General features: G+C 49.9%; 2 protein-coding genes across 2 annotated transcripts; both read left to right on the top strand.

The window, feature by feature from the left end:
• Positions 1–373: 373 nt before the first annotated feature.
• On the top strand, positions 374–12,495 carry LOC147258007 (arf-GAP with dual PH domain-containing protein 1). Its single transcript, XM_086212313.1, has 11 exons — positions 374–796; positions 2,149–2,279; positions 2,523–2,614; positions 3,719–3,801; positions 3,903–4,015; positions 5,011–5,157; positions 5,290–5,373; positions 5,557–5,619; positions 8,081–8,152; positions 9,707–9,938; positions 10,736–12,495. Exons 1-11 carry the CDS (start codon positions 709–711, stop codon positions 10,762–10,764), a joined length of 1,134 nt encoding a protein of 377 aa, XP_086068439.1. The 5' UTR covers positions 374–708; the 3' UTR covers positions 10,765–12,495.
• A 1,653-nt stretch (positions 12,496–14,148) lies between these two features.
• On the top strand, positions 14,149–15,873 carry uts2r4 (urotensin-2 receptor 4). The gene has a single exon (XM_086210300.1). It carries the CDS (start codon positions 14,158–14,160, stop codon positions 15,079–15,081), a length of 924 nt encoding a protein of 307 aa, XP_086066426.1. The 5' UTR covers positions 14,149–14,157; the 3' UTR covers positions 15,082–15,873.
• Positions 15,874–16,029: the final 156 nt, after the last annotated feature.

Below are 16,029 nucleotides of genomic sequence, written 5' to 3' on the forward strand. Positions count from 1 at the left end.
CCATAATGTGGTCGGATCGATTGAGTCAAGACGTGATGAGATGATGTGGAGGTCGAGGTTTTTCCTCTATTCTTGTCTTTTTCACGTGACTGAAAAGTGCAGCCGAAGGTCACTTCCGGTCCAACTTGCCCCTCAGAGGTTTGTTCGGGTGTGAGTCAACTTCCGGGTGTTTTCCATCCATCTGTTTGTAATCTACATGAAGACGTTCCTCCTGTTTTTTATGGAGTTTATTTCTATGTTTTCTCTTCCTGCTGACGTTGTAATAAACACTGACTTATTGTTGAAGCGCAGACGGTGAAGGTGACGTCACTACGCACAGGTGAAGCTCAGGTTACGTGGGTAGCGACGTCACCGTGAATATTGAGCCTCCTCACTTCCTGGTGTCAGGTTTCTCGGTGCTGGCGTTCGGCTCCGGAAACCAGGACAGACCTTAGGGGTCGGAACCTGCGGCAGCAGACCGATGGGAGCGGGACCGGACGTCTGCGGACCTTTGTGAGGACACTTGGACTTGGTCTCCCTCCAGTTGCGTGTTTCAGCTCACTGGCGCACACCTGTGCGGACTTGCCCGCATCCTGATTACCCAGGAGGGGGAGTCGAACCCTGGGAGGCACACCTAGTCAGCCCTCCCTCCCTCTCTCTCCCTCCCTCTCTCTCCCTCCCTCTCTCTCTCTCTCCTCGACGTGTCTCTAAACTGGTCTGCGCTCTGAAATGTCGGCAAATGAGAGAGCAACGCGCGCGCTGCGGGAGATCCTGCAAAAACCTGGGAATGGCACGTGCGCGGACTGCGGCGCCCCTGGTAAGACGAGATCGGGTCTTCTAGACGACCGTGATGACGTTGCTCGGGTTTCAGGGGGCGGACAGGGGGTCCCTGGAGGCCTTATGATTGAACTAGTTCTCTCCATTTAGTTATTTCGAGGCCACGAGATAGAGCCCAGCCCCTCTAGACCCTACACAGGGTGAGGGTCTGATGGATGTAACCTGCCCCCCCTCCCCAAGTTGATTTATTATCGATTTATGGCTTCAAGATGTCACTCGGCAGCTTTTATCAGGTGGCGCTGATTCAGTGTTTCCCTCCTTTTGGCCTCTCTGGGCCTCCGTAGACACGCATGGAAGCTCAGGATATTTCTGCTTTCAGCTCAGTCGAACTTCGTTCTCTAGTCGTTCTCCAGTCGTTCTCTCCTCGGCTGAGTTTCTCATTCCATCCTCGCTGTCATGAGTCAGGAGCTGGAGGGAGGAGCTCCTCCAGGGAGCCAGAGAGGAACGTGTAACAAGTTGTGGCATGCTGACACACACACTAACACACACACACACACACACACACACACTAACACACCCTGGGCCTGCGCGAGTCCTCTCACATTCTATAGAACCACTTCAGGAAATCAGTGAGTCCAAGTAGAGCTGTACAGCACCCAGAGCACCAATCACAGACCAGGGAGGGGTCACGGCTCAGGGGGTCTGCGCTCAGGGAGGGGTCACGGCTCAGGGGGTCAGCGCTCAGGGAGGGGTCACGGCTCAGGGGGTCTGCGCTCAGGGAGGGGTCGCCACTCGGTGTGTTCCTCCATCTGAATCTGCTGGGAGCCGTAGGATCTCGCTCAGAGTTTGTTTGATACGCCAAATTCCAAGACTCCACCCCTCCGGTTCCGTCCCAGTGGGTTCCTCCTGTCCTCTCTGCTGCTTCCGGTGGCTTCAGAGCGCGACGCTGCACGCTGGTTCTGTCATTGTTCATCTCGCTCCCTGGAATTGTGAAATACGGACATCTCAGATTTAGTAGATGTGGAATCTGGGAAAATTAAAAAAAAGGCTTCTTGCTCCTCAGACATCTGCGATCTGTTGCGATTATTACACACACACACACACACACACACACACACACACACACACACACACACAAGCTGTGGCAGGAGTGAGGCAGGAAGGAAGGCCAGTTGTAGTCACAGAGCAGATTGTGGTGAGATGAAGCTCAGGGCTGTGGTGACGGCTCGTGGAGGAGCCACACGCTGAGATGTTCAGGTCCCGGCAGCAGTGGTCCTCCCGACTCCGTCCTGGATTCATCTGCTCCTCGCCTCAGCCACAGGGCCGGTCGGGAGCACCGGCTCCGAGTCCTGTAGCCCCACCCACTCTGACGTGCGTCGTCTGCCCCTGCAGATCCTGGATGGGGCTCCTGCTCCTTGGGTGTCTTCATCTGTCTGGATTGCTCCGGGATCCACCGCAACATTCCCAATGTCAGCAAAGTCAAGTCACTGAGTCTTTCCCACTGGGAGGACCACGAGGTTCAGGTGAGACCAGCCCCCCCCCCATACACCCACACACACACACACACACACACACACACACACACACACACACACACACACAAATACTTTGGAGCCTCCAATAGCTATCAGGCTTTGCTGCATGTCTGTAAGACTAAATTGAGGGATAAATCATACCATAGTGAGGGCCACTGATACTGAAGTTGCATTGTGTGTGTGTGTGTGTGTGTGTGTGTGTGTGTGTGTGTGTGTGTGTGTGTGTGTTAGTTCATGGCTGAGCATGGTAATGAGGTGATGAAGAGTAAATACGAGGCTGCTGTTCCGGTGTACTACTACAAACCCTCGCACAGAGACTGCCAGTGAGTAACCCTGCATCACTCCAGCGATGGCGTTAACGTGTGTTCCTGTCATGTTATTGCACTTCATTTCTATTTGATGTATTTGTACTTTGTCGCTGCGCTCGGGACTCCCTGATGCGGCGCGGAGGAGAGGAGGCCTTCCCTCCTCGTGTCAGGCTCTTTGTTGAAAGGCAAACTGAGACATCGACCTTCCCCGCGTAAGAGGAAGACGTTTTCTTTGTTTCGTGAAATCGAAAACCTGTCAGTTTGGCGCACAACTGCTGCAAAAAACAACCACAGCAACAAAAACACAAGGGAATCTTGAACACCCCTAAAGTCGTAGGACCCTCTGCGTCATGCGTGTTCCGTGACGTGTCACAGGTTCAGCGCTGAGTGTTCGTGTAGCACCGCTAGCGAAGCCTCCCAGCGCAACCCGGTGCTGATGTGGATGCAGGCCCCCGTCCAGGAATGTGTGGAATTGTTATGAATCGGCAAGTGTGTTCTGCTCTGTTCGAAATTAAAGAACAAGACACACACACACACACACACACACACACACACACACACACACACACACACACGTGCGCGCCCAGGAGGAAGGGAACTGGATTCTCCTTCCTCTTGTTGTCTTCTGCGTTCAGGTTTGCTGAGATTCTCAGAGTTTTTCTCGTTCAGAATGAAGCAGAACATGAATTTGAAGATTGCGATAGTTGAAGTACAAGTACACACTGCAATTTTGTTTTGTTTTTTGATTCCTCTGGAAATTCTGACCAGAGGCTTTGAAATAAATCAGGTATATTTTAAAACCCAGCTGTGAAACCCTGAAACGTTCACATGCCATTCATTTTATTCCACAACAACACGAATGTTTGGATTTCGCTCCCGTTGAAGTGATGACCTCAGCTTCTCACCGCCGTCGTGGGGTTGAACTCGCTTTTCACGCCTGTTTGATGCCCTTGAAGGAGCTTCATACGGAAGTCAAGGCAGCTCATTTGTGACATTTTAAACCCCAAACCTAAATCTGTCCCTTCACCGGGTGTTTTTGCTGCTCAGTCGCAGGAACTGAAGCGGATGCGCCGCCGCCGCCTGCTTGTGTTGATGTGTGTTGTGTTTGTGTGCGTTCAGGGTGTTGAGGGAGCAGTGGATACGAGCCAAGTACGAACGAGAGGAGTTCTCTGATCCTGGCAAGAAATTTACATATGAGGAAGGCCAGTGCGCTTGCACACACACACACACATACAAACACACACACGCATGCATGAAAAACATCAATATATGCTAATGAGCGCCCTTTGCCGTCTACGTGCAGCAATTAGAGACGGTATGCTGATGAAGAGGGGGCGGGACAACGGACAGTTCCTCAGCAGGCGATTTGTCCTCTCAGAGAGGGAGGGGACTCTGAAGTACTTTACCAAGTATGATGTAAGCAGTTGGTGTTGTTGGTGTACACACACACACACACACACACACACACCCACACACACACCGTCAGATAACTTCCGGGGCTCGTGCTGGAAGGCTGGTGGTGGTGCAGAGCTTCCTGGAGCCTGCTCTAGGTGTGCTCAGACAAGCTTAACCAGCAAGCTGTCCTCCTGTCAGTGTGACTGATTCACTAAGCTGTGCACCACCCACACCAATTAGAGCTGGGAGCACTGGGACTTCTTTGTTTGTCACAGTAAATCTGCTCTGGGACTCATAATTTAAACTCTGTTTTTTAAATATGGATGTTGAGGAGTGTGTCTCAGCATTCAGATTCATTTTTTATTGTGAACGCTCTCCTCCCGGAGTGTTTCCCTGATAAATATTTCACTTGCTGTTCTCCCGCTGACGCTGCTGTAGTGAGCAATAAACATCCTCCCGCATCACCGCGGTGACAAAAGAGAAAGTGGGTCTCTGCGAGGTTCTGCTTCCTGCCTGGCTGGGAGTGAGGACAGACTGACAGGTTTGCTGAGGTTTGTCTCAGATTCCGACACGATCGCTGCCGCTCATGCGGGCTGAATGACTTTCATGGCTGCAAAGAGCGCGCAATCTGGCGGGAAGTTTTGACCGCGCACGTTTTGTTTCAGGTGAAGCAGCAAACAGAACTTTGACTTTTGTGCCTCTGCGAATGCGGCAGCGCGCCAGGAGCCGAGCGAGGATTTGTTCACATTTGGCTCAAACCTTCACTTGGATGTCATGATGAGGCAATTTGATGCCAGGGGTCAAAGGTCACTGTGACCTCAGTAAAAAAACAACAACATCTGACCATAGCTCTGACTCACTGGTCCACCAACCTCACCAGTGTCACCGTCATGGCTGACACGTGGTGCCGGCGCTGCTGTGGTTTTATTGACCCCATCTTGATTCTAACACGCGCAGACACTCCCTGTCTCCTTGTTTCCTCCCTCCCTTCCTTCCTTCCTTCCTCCCTCCTGCAGGCAAAGGAACCAAAAGCTGTGCTTAAGGTGGACACCATCAACGCAACCTTCCAGCCAGAAAAGATAGGAAACCCCAACAGCCTGCAGATCACGTACCTCAGAGACTACAGCACCCGCAACATCTTCGTCTACCATGAAAACGGCAAGGTGTGTTCGTGTTAGAAGGTGCACGCACGTGTGTGTGTGTGTGTGTGTGTGTGTGTGTGTGTGTGTGTGTGAGAGAGAGAGAGAGAGAGAGCACAGTGAGTGTTTTCTTTGATAAGGTCTCTCCACCCGTAGGAGATAGTAGACTGGTTCAACTCCATCCGAGCAGTTCAGCTCCACTACCTCAAGGTGGCCTTTCCTGGTGCGACAGATGCTGAGGTGAGCGCACACACACACACACACACACACACACACACACACACACACAGATTCCATGTGTTTCCTCCTAATGATGACTAATGATCGCTCATGGCAGTTACGTTCATGTTTGTTGCTGCTTGCTCCCAACACCCTGTGTCCTCATGCTGGTGTTCCAAACATCCTTTTGCCTCTGACTTGTAGCTGGTGCCCAAACTCACTCGGAACTTTCTGAAGGAAGGATACATGGAAAAGACGGGTCCCAGGGCAAGTTAACACACACACACACACACACACACGTGACAGCTGATTGTTTAAGATTTCGTTTTCAGACAAAGATGAGTGAAGATGATTGGCTACTGCGCTGGCGCTCGGGCTCAGTGACGGGAGGGCAAACCAATCAGCCCTCATCGAACTTCATCTAGCAGCTCTTCTCGACTTTCAGACAGGCGTTTTATGACTGACACCATACTTGTAGTCTCAAGGTTTCCGTGTGGATGGAAACCTAACGGGGGCCCGGTGGGCAGAGCTCTCTGGAGTGAGCAGCGCTCTCAGTCAGACTTCTGAGTTCAATTTCTGAGTAAATTTCAATTTAACAAGTTGGACACGATTCCTCCTCCAAATCTCCTCCCGTGATCCCAGCCCACTCTCTCCCTGCTCTAATTGAATGGGAGCTGGGCTAAGAGGCTAACTATCCCAGCTGTCAGCGGCGGCGGTGGCTCTCCACCGCTGCCTGACAAGCTGGCTGACAGCTGAGGGAGCTTACCTGCCTGCCCCGCCGTCTGTCTGTCTCTCCGTCTTTCTGAGAGGGAATGAAAAGCCGAGGATCGATTTTAATCCTTCAGAGTCAAACCCACAAATCCTCTCAGAACCACGGACATGTCGGGATTCAGCCAGCACACAAAGAGGCATTTGTCCGTTCACGCTGATTCGTTTGTGTCGGCGTGTGTGAACGTTCACAAGTGTTGTCACGCTGATTCATGTTGATGCGCCGACACAGACAACAATAAGCAACCTCAGCAGCACAACTGGTTGTGTTTCCAGACAGATTCTGTTTCCTCTCTGCCTGTCAGCCTGAGAGATGAATGGACTCGCTAACTCGCCGCGTTGGGCTGTTTGGCTAAATGGATATCATCATTCATTTCCCTCGCACGCTTGTGAGGCATGTTTGTGGAAGGAGTCAGCGGGAGAGCGCGGAGGGAACAGGCTTACGACACAAGGAGAATATCAAAGACCTGTGGAGGGAGAGTTGGCAGCACCGAGAGACCCGAGTGACTTCATCATCCGAAGCTCGGCTCTCTAGAAGGGTGCTCCTTCGACACAACGCAGGAAAGGAGCTGAGCTTCAGGGCTCATCGCTGTTTTCAGCGTGGCTTTGGTGCAGTAAAGATTCAGACAAGCTGCCAAGAGGAACGAAACTGTGGAGGACGAAGACGTGCAAGGAGGAGGTGAAGTGTGACGCACCTTCATGACATTGCTAGCGTCGTGGCCCATGACAGCAATCCAGCGCACGCCGTTGAGTGAAGCTGTGGAGAGAATCAGCTCCTCCCCTGCTGTCTCCGTCCATCGTTCTAGCGCCAGCATCTCTGCATCATCCTGTTTGTCCAAATCAAACCCAGCTTTTGAAATCCTTGGAAGCGTTTTCATCCTCAGTGAAAGCATACGTTTCCGGGTCAGCTGACATACCTGGATATTGCCTGAGGAGATGAATTTTCTCCGGCATCCGGCCAGCAGGTAGCAACCTGACAGGGACACCGGCACTGTCGTGGAAGAGTGACAGGTGGGCGAAACGTCCACGCTGTTGCAGGTCGTTCTGTATGTAGATATATTTTGGAGAAAGTGTTTCCTGTAGGTGCTTGGACGATGGGGCCTCTCGTGGTTTCATCACCGCTCACGTGAGCAGAAACGGCGGGTGCTTAGTTGGACATCTCTCATTTTGGAGGGTTGGATGAACCAAACTCTCTGGGTGTTTGGTCGCGAACTGAAAAAGCGAAAAGATTCAGTTGCAGCCAAGGTGACAACTTCCATTGTGATTTATTCAAACGATATTTTCAAAGTTGCACAGTGGTTCCCTGCTGCTGACGGCGCTAAATGCAGCCGCCACAACGCCGCGCTGCAAACTGAAGTGCATGCATGTTCTTGTGACGGTCCCCTCACTTCTGCTCTGATCGACTGTACTACTGATACTGTACTACTGCTACTCTGATACTGTACTACTGATACTGTACTACTGATACTGGGCGCCTGTGGTACTGCTACTCTGATACTGTACTACTGATACTGGGCGCCTGTGATACTGCTACTCTGATACTGTACTACTGATACTGGGCGCCTGTGGTACTGATACTCTGATACTGTACTACTGATACTGGGCGCCTGTGGTACTGCTACTCTGATACTGTACTACTGATACTGGGCGCCTGTGATACTGCTACTCTGATACTGTACTACTGATACTGGGCGCCTGTGGTACTGATACTCTGATACTGTACTACTGATACTGGGCGCCTGTGGTACTGATACTCTGATACTGTACTACTGATACTGGGCGCCTGTGGTACTGATACTCTGATACTGTACTACTGATACTGGGCGCCTGTGGTACTGATACTCTGATACTGTACTACTGATACTGGGCGCCTGTGGTACTGATACTCTGATACTGTACTACTGATACTGGGCACCTGATGGCAGCGTCTCGGAGGTCTGACGGTCTCTCCTCTCCACAGCAAACCGAAGGCTTCAAGAAACGCTGGTTCACGCTGGACCACAGGCGCCTCATGTACTTCAAGGACCCCCTGGTATGGTTCAGTTATCCCTGCGTTTACCTACACACACACACACACACACGTTTTTGATGTTGTCTTTTAGAGCTTTCTGGATGCCTCAAGGTTCCGTTATTGGATCCCAAAGCCCAGAGTATGAAGTGGAACTGAGCCCTGATCGTCTTCCTGTGCAGTAGAAAGATATGAATGACCATCGGGGGGGGGGGGGGGTTCTAGTCTAGTCATCAAGCCAATTAGTGGATGAGGCGGTGCTCTGTCATTCCCAACCCCATCTCATAGGCGAGTCTCCCCGCCATGACTGGTAACCAGCTGCATTTCTGGTGGCTACGCCGGACGCGTCTACAGCCGAACCCTAAAGGTGTGTAACGGAGAGACAATCGATCCGATTGATCCGAGCTGGAACCTCAGTGCTTCTCAGAGAAAGCAACTTTGAGAGGGGGCGGCTGAGGTTGGCCAACGTGCGGCGAAACACCCATCAGATCGCCGAGGCAGATTAGCTCGGCGCTGCTGCTGATATAAGAGTTCAGTCGAGGGGTGCAATAATTGTAGGTGCTTAGTGACTGAGTGGTCCCTCTCCCCCCGAGAGAATTAGAGCAGGAGCGCCAGTCAGATAAAAGGAGGGGAAGTCAAGTGGAGTTGATTGTCGACTCGTAGGTTCGATTCCTCCGCGTGGATTTACGTGAGGTCATCAAACCTGCATTTAGAGGGACAGTTCACCCAAAAAGGAAGATCCACTCCACTCGTGCAGATGGAAGTGTTTTAGTCTGCTGGATTTCGTCATTTTAATTAATTATGTTTCGTTTTCACATAAAACACGAAACAAAAAAAATAGATCAGTTAATAAGAAAATTGTGCAGGTAGAGACAAGAAGCCTGAAGAGGCTCAGAGGAGGTTTCTAATCGAACAAGATGGAGGGCTTAAAGATGAAATATCAAGAAGACACAAGGAAGTTCTAAATGAGCTGCATTGGTGGAAAATCCTGAAGGAGTTTCAGAGGGCGGCTCCTGAAGGAGGTGCCTCCTGGAGCCACGCCTCCTCCTGGTGCTGCGCCTCCTCCTAGAGCCACTTCTCCTCCCAGAGCCGCGCCTCCTCCTAGAGCCACTTCTCCTCCCGGAGCCGTGCCTCCTCCTAGACCCACTTCTCCTCCCGGAGCCGCGCCTCCTCCTAGAGCCACTTCTCCTCCCGGAGTCGCGCCTCCTCCACGACTCCTGCCAACCGACCCTGGACTTTGATCTCACGGCAATAAAGAGATTAGAATACTGCTAGTTAGCTACATGGTGATAGCAGTTTCTGTGTGTGCTTTGTAAATGGTGCGGCGGGTGGGCTCGGGTCCAGGGGCGCTCTGATGTCATCCGACGCTCTTCCCACCCGGCTTCCTTCTGGGCTCTGACGTGAACAACTGTGGCGTAGCTGCACTAAACTGAAACACGGCGGATCTCATCAGTCCATTCAGAGCTGCCGCAGACGCAACATGGCCGACTGTGTGAAAAAAAAAGATTTGTAACTGCAGCGTCCCGACACAGGTGACATCACGTCATTCCTCTCTTCTTCCATTTTCTCCTCCTGAAGGACGCCTTTGCTAAAGGTGAAGTCTTCTTGGGGAACAAAGACCACAACTACAGCGTCGCTGCTGGTTTACCTGCCGGAACCCATTGCAACGGTGCCTGGCAGCATGGTATCACCATCGTAACGCCTGAGCGCTCCTTCCTGTTTACGTGCGAGACAGAGAGTGACCAACAGGATTGGCTGAAGCACTTCAGTGACGTCATGAGCGCCCAGATGTCTCCTCAGGAGTACACGAGTAAGAAACTGACCTTTGGAATAGTTTCTGAGTACTGAGCTGCTAGTCGATGTTTCACATGGAACCACAGTTGCACCGCAGACTAACAGCCAGCCAGGAAAGGAAGCTTTGTAGTGTCTCTGGCTGGTTGTGTGGTTTGAAGCGTTGGTTCCCGCCCGCAGGGCAGCAGTTGAGCAGCTGAGCTTAATTTCTCTCTGGAAGCTTCAGCGTGCGGCGTCACGGTTAAATCTCCCCAAACAAGATTTAAAGAGCTGATAGAACGGGAGCTTCTCTGAGGTCACGCATGCCCAAATTAAAAAAACTTGCTAATCTACAGTGGATCTACTTCTAGTAATCCACTGTAGATGATCTCATCCAGACTTCCCTTGTTCTCTTTTTCATTATGAGTTTTTTACATTGAAGGAACATGAGAACTTTTTTGGGAAACACGCTTTTTGTCCGTCCGTCCCCCTCTGTCTTCAAGATTTGCTGCTCAGCACCTAAAACATCAAGACTGACGCTCCCACGTGAAGGCACAACTGCCCACAGTCACGGTACCGACGCAGAAACACAGCCTCACACGAGCGTGTCAGGGCCGCAGAGCGCATCGCTCACGCAGCCGTGGTTTACCACACTAAGTAGGCTAAGAAGTGGAAAGGAGAAGCAGTTTATGGGTGAATCCTGAGACGAACGAAGGAACGCCGCCTCACTGCGTGTGAGGGGTTCAGGGTCCAGTCCGTCGATGACCTGTGGCGTTCTTGGCGCTCGTGACTGCAGAGACGTTTTTCTAACTTTCTAACCTTGCCTGTGTTTTCCAGTGGAAGCCCTGTTCAAGCACAGGCCTTGACGCACCGGAGACCCACGGGATGCCGCCGCCGCCGCCTCCTCCACCGCCTCCTCCACTACTCGATTCTGCACACTGGTAAAATTTGCGCTTCGTCACTGAAAAAGGCTCTCAGGAGCTTCGCTGTCAAAACCGACTGGGATGTGCTGTGAGGTAACAAACCGAGGGGAAGAAATCACAGCAGAGCGCCGCCGCGACGCTCGCTGGTGTCTTCAAACGCGACTCCGTCTAAGATCCATGTAACTTTGCCTCTGAACTTTAGTGTGATTACTGACAACTCTGATCATAGTGAAAAAACATGTCAATGAAATAGGGTTCTTTTGCCTTTCAAGTACAAAAAGGTGTCTTTAGTACCAGAAAATGTTAATTCACATGTAAAATAAACCTTAGCATCGCGTACATTTAGCTCAAAGCTCATGGAGACTGGCGGCTAACGACAGCTAAACTGCACAGAAAAAAAAGATGTCCAACGCTCAAAAGAGGAGTTTAAGACACGTTTGAGTGCTTGAAAGGTAAATGCACTTTAGGGGTGACTTATTTTCATCCAGACGATGACGGGAACCCCTGCTGTTGCACGTTTGAGTGTAAAATCCTGTCCTTCATCTTCGTCTGCGAGCAGAACTCAGTGCCGCCTTTTCAGGCAACAAATGATTTGAAACGGTTGTTGAGCCGCCGTTGACCTTCAGCCGTGGCGCCATCAGGTTCCTCTGACGTTTGTGGAGTTAGGACGTCTATTCACCTGCTGGAATAGTCAAGAGTCAAACAGACAAACAGTCCAACAGGAAACAATCCCAAAGTACCACTCATGTCCTGCTGGGTTCGCATTCATGAGGCTAATCGTGACGTTTCAGGCTAAAAGCTCCAGATGAGGGTTTTGTGTCTTGTTATTGACTGCCTGAGAGCGCAGCTCTTAACTGGTGACCACCAAATGGCGCTGGTTCTCCCCAGAACTGGTTCACGTGAAGTCACTCTGCCACATTTCAAGCACATGTGTTAGCGGAAGAGTCAGCGGGACCATGTGACCTGGCCCCTGCTCCGTGTTCAAGCCTCAAAGTCCACCTCTGGTCTGGTGGAGCGCCTGATCAAACAGACTTTACCATATTTGGCATGGGAACTTTAGCAAATTAGGGAAATTTCTACTTTTTTTAATAACAGAACATTAATTTTTTTATCATGGAGCAGTTGTTCCCAAACTGTTATTTCTAACCTTTCAGCTGACATTAATCTTAGCAGATTTGAGCTCTCCCTCCCAGCGGGACGCCGCCCTGCTCCCTGCCGGCGTGTGAGGAGGCCAAAGCAAACCACTCTGGTTCTTTGAGATCTCAACTCCCGTGGGATCTGCTTCACGGCCGCCTTCGGCACATTTTTATTTCTCTATTCCAGTTTTTTTCACTTTTCCTGGTGGTCCACCCGGAGCAGCTGGACACGCTGCCCTCCGTTGGACGGTGCCACAGTGCCTCCTGGTGGCCTTTTCCCAACAAGGCTGCGCCGCATGTACCAAGTTAAAAGACAAACTCATTCATACAATAACTTATTTTCTCAGTTCTATTTCCTGTTTTATATTTTACTCATATTTTCAGGTTTGCTTTTTTTTTGTTTGTTAGAATTACTCACATTTTGTTGTCGCGCTATTTTTCTTTTTCTTTTTGAAATGCATGTATTTTCTTGACCATTGCTGTGATTGTAACACACGGAATTATTAATAACCAGGAATAAAACACATCTGCAAAATGCCGCCGGTCTTTTGCAACTTTGTGTGATTTCAATTCAAAACTCCTGTAAGAGAATTATTTTATCACCTCTTATTAAACATCTGGTTCTCTTCTTATGAACCTGTTTTGTTCCAGAGTGTCAGAGCCGATCAGCTCATCGGTGCTGGAATGGAGACGGCCATCGGGATCAAGAGTTGCCTTCAGAGAACGAGCAGCCTTCTGATGAAAAGTATCGGCGAATATATAATAACTGAAAATAATAATAAAAATAATAATAATAATAACTGATAATAATAATAATAATAAAAAATAATAATAATAATAACTGAAAATAATAATAAAAATAATAATAATAATAACTGATAATAATAATAATAATAACTGATAATAATAATAAAAATAATAACAATAATAACTGATAATAATAATAATAACTGATAATAATAATAATAATAAAAAATAATAATAATAATAACTGAAAATAATAATAAAAATAATAACAATAATAACTGATAATAATAATAATAATAACTGATAATAATAATAATAAAAATAATAATAATAACTGAAAATAATAATAACTGATAATAATAATAATAAAAATAATAACTGATATAATAATAACTGAAAATAATAACTGATATAATAACAATAATGACATAAAAATACTCGGGTGGTATTCCTCCAGGCTGTTGTGTTTTCAGAGTTGTGTTTTCCTATTTTTCATAGTGGGGGGGGGGGAACCCTGCTGTGTGTGTGTGTGTGTGTGTGTGTGTGTGTGTGTGTGTGTGTGTGTGTGTGTGTGTGATTGTGGCCCCTGCCAGTGATTCTCGGGTGTCTAAACTACACCTCGGTGCCCTGAGGCCTGACGTAAATCTGTAGCCCCGCGCTGGTTTTCACCCTGGTGTGAAGGGAGGAAAAGGAGGGAGGGGACCAGGACTTGGGAAACCCCCCATGAGCTCTCGCAGTCTGTGACAGCTGAGACCAGCATGCGGACCTGATGAGCCACAGAAGCTCATCCGTCACGTTGATGGAGCTGAAGGTGAGCAGGGAGGCGTCCGTATGGATCACTTCAACGGAGCAAGCGTCAGCTCTGTGAGGGGCCGGGTCGAAACCTGGGTTCCAGCCCCGCGTGGACTGAGAGCCCGGACTTTGTCCCCCGTGTGGCATTAAAAGAGATGTCACGAACGTCTCGTCTTCATAGACGTCGTCTTCTGGACCCACCCGATGCCCCCTGCTGCTCCTAAATGACCCGGCCTGGATCTGGTTCCACCCTGAGAAGATCGCTCCCGCCTGGCGCTTCCTGGTGGGATACACCTGGCTGGAGGCGTTCCTGCTGAGATGACAGTGAGGAATTCTGGGATTCTGGTTGTGTATTTGGGAATAAAGGCAGCAGCAGCAGGCAGCTCCTGGTCGCTGAAGCTGCTGGATCTGATCCTCCCTCTGGTCCTCATGACGCCTGGACTGTTTGTTTGTTTCTAATTACCAAACATCAAAGAGCTCTTTGTAGGTCAGCTCTGACCTCTGACCTTCACTCTGTCACGCTGCCATGAACTGCTCTCTTAACGCCACCATCCGCCCTCAGCTGGGCGCCGTCCTGAGCCCAGGGCCTGGACACGGGAGGTCACCAGAGAGCAGCGGCGGCGGAGGCCTCTGGGTGACGTCGCTGCTCGGCGCCACTCTAATGATCATGTGGGCTGTGGGTGTGGCAGGCAACGTGTACACGCTGATGGTTACACGCTCGGCCGCTCTGCGTCGAACAGGCTCCGTGTACGTGTACATCGTCAACCTGGCTCTGGCGGACCTGCTCTATCTCTCCACCATCCCGTTCGTGGTCTGCACCTACTTCGCCCATGACTGGCTGTTTGGCGAGGCTGGCTGTCGTCTCCTGCTCAGTCTCGACCTCCTCACCATGCACGCCAGCGTCTTCATTTTGGTCGCCATGAGCCTGGAGCGCTACCGTGCCGTGGTTCGGCCCTTCAGTGCACACAGGTCCTCAACTCGCAAGCGACGGCTAATGGCGGGCGTTATTTGGGCGTTAGCTTTTGTGCTAACACTTCCCATGATGGTGATGATCCAGCTCAAGGAGGGGAAACCCTCCACGGCTGGTTTAGTGAAGAGGATCTGCTTCCCTACTTGGACACCTGAGTCCTTCAAGGTTTACATCTCCATCCTGTTCCTAACAAGTGTTCTGGTTCCTGGGTTGGTCATCGTTGGGCTGTACGTGGGGCTCGCCAGGCGCTACTGGGCTGTACAGGCTAGTTTAGGAGGGCGGGGCCACTCTGCCCGGAGGAGGGGACTAAAACAAAGAGTTGTATCCATGATCTTTAGCATCATCGTGACGTACTGGGCCTGCTTCCTACCGTTCTGGGGTTGGCAGCTCGCTAAGCTGTTCTCGCCAGAGTCCCTCGCCACTCTGTCTCCCGCTGCTCACAATTACCTCAACTTCTTTGTCACGTGTCTGACCTACGGCAACAGTTGCATCAATCCCTTCCTCTACACCCTCCTGACCCGGAACTACAAAGATTACTTGGCCCAAAAGGGTCAGTCAGGGGGATCAAGCAGGGCTGACCCTGGATCAGCGAGCACGCCCCTGCAGGACCTGTAGAGGGTGAGTTGTCGGAGGGCCAACAAGAAAAATGACTCCGGCTTTGATTCGTGTTCGCCGTCGTGCGATTTGATAAGAGAATTCTAACAGTTCCAGTTCCTGTGACACTAATGATGAAAAAAATGAATCCATTACAAATTACACGAAGTAACTACAATCACTTAATTGTAATTAAGTTACAGTGTTCAGGGTTACTTGACTACATACCTTTAAAATAAGTTCAAGTTAAGAGAGAACTTGACTTTCCCCTGCGCAGGTTTACTTCCAAACACCGAGGTCTCACTCCGGCTGTCAATCAACGACAAGTCGAAACGTTCGACGCGTTTTCAGTTCGTCTGTTGGTGATAAAAGATCTGATATTTCCAAAGATTTCTGGCGATGCAACCAAAAAAGACCCTCACGTTTTTGTGTCATTCTCCTCTCCCGTTTGTTTCCCAGGGGGATTTTTATGATTTGGGTTTAGAAATCAGGAGAATGATTTATTAAGTTATGAAATGAATCCGTCTTCTTCTGACTCCACTGACACGTGGTGCGTTTGACATTCTGTTTGGTCGGTTGGAGATTTGGTAAAACACTTTTGTTCAAGGAATACATAAAAAACTTCAGGTGCAAATGTTTGAAAGGTGTTGAGGTTTTTCAAGAGACACATGAAGATTTTTAGATTGAGCCGAATGGACTCAGGCTGGTTTTTCTTTCACCCAATCAACTCTGTTGTTGTTTAGGCTGACATTGGGGCACAAATATCACATGAGTGCAGTTTACTGATCACATGACGCCACCGTCAGGGAGCTGCTGGGGGAAAGACAAGAACTCCATTTGGTTTTTTTGTTCTTTTTACATCAAATGTGTCAGCCTCTTGTTTCATTTGGACAATAAAACCAGATGTACAGAACTGCCTCCATTCCTCCTTTATGCCACACACACACACACACACACGCACACACACAC

This window comes from Aulostomus chinensis, chromosome 8 (assembly GCF_037954235.1).
Source record: "Aulostomus chinensis isolate RoL2024-O1b breed Wild chromosome 8, RoL_Achi_v1.0, whole genome shotgun sequence".
NCBI lineage: Eukaryota > Metazoa > Chordata > Actinopteri > Syngnathiformes > Aulostomidae > Aulostomus > Aulostomus chinensis.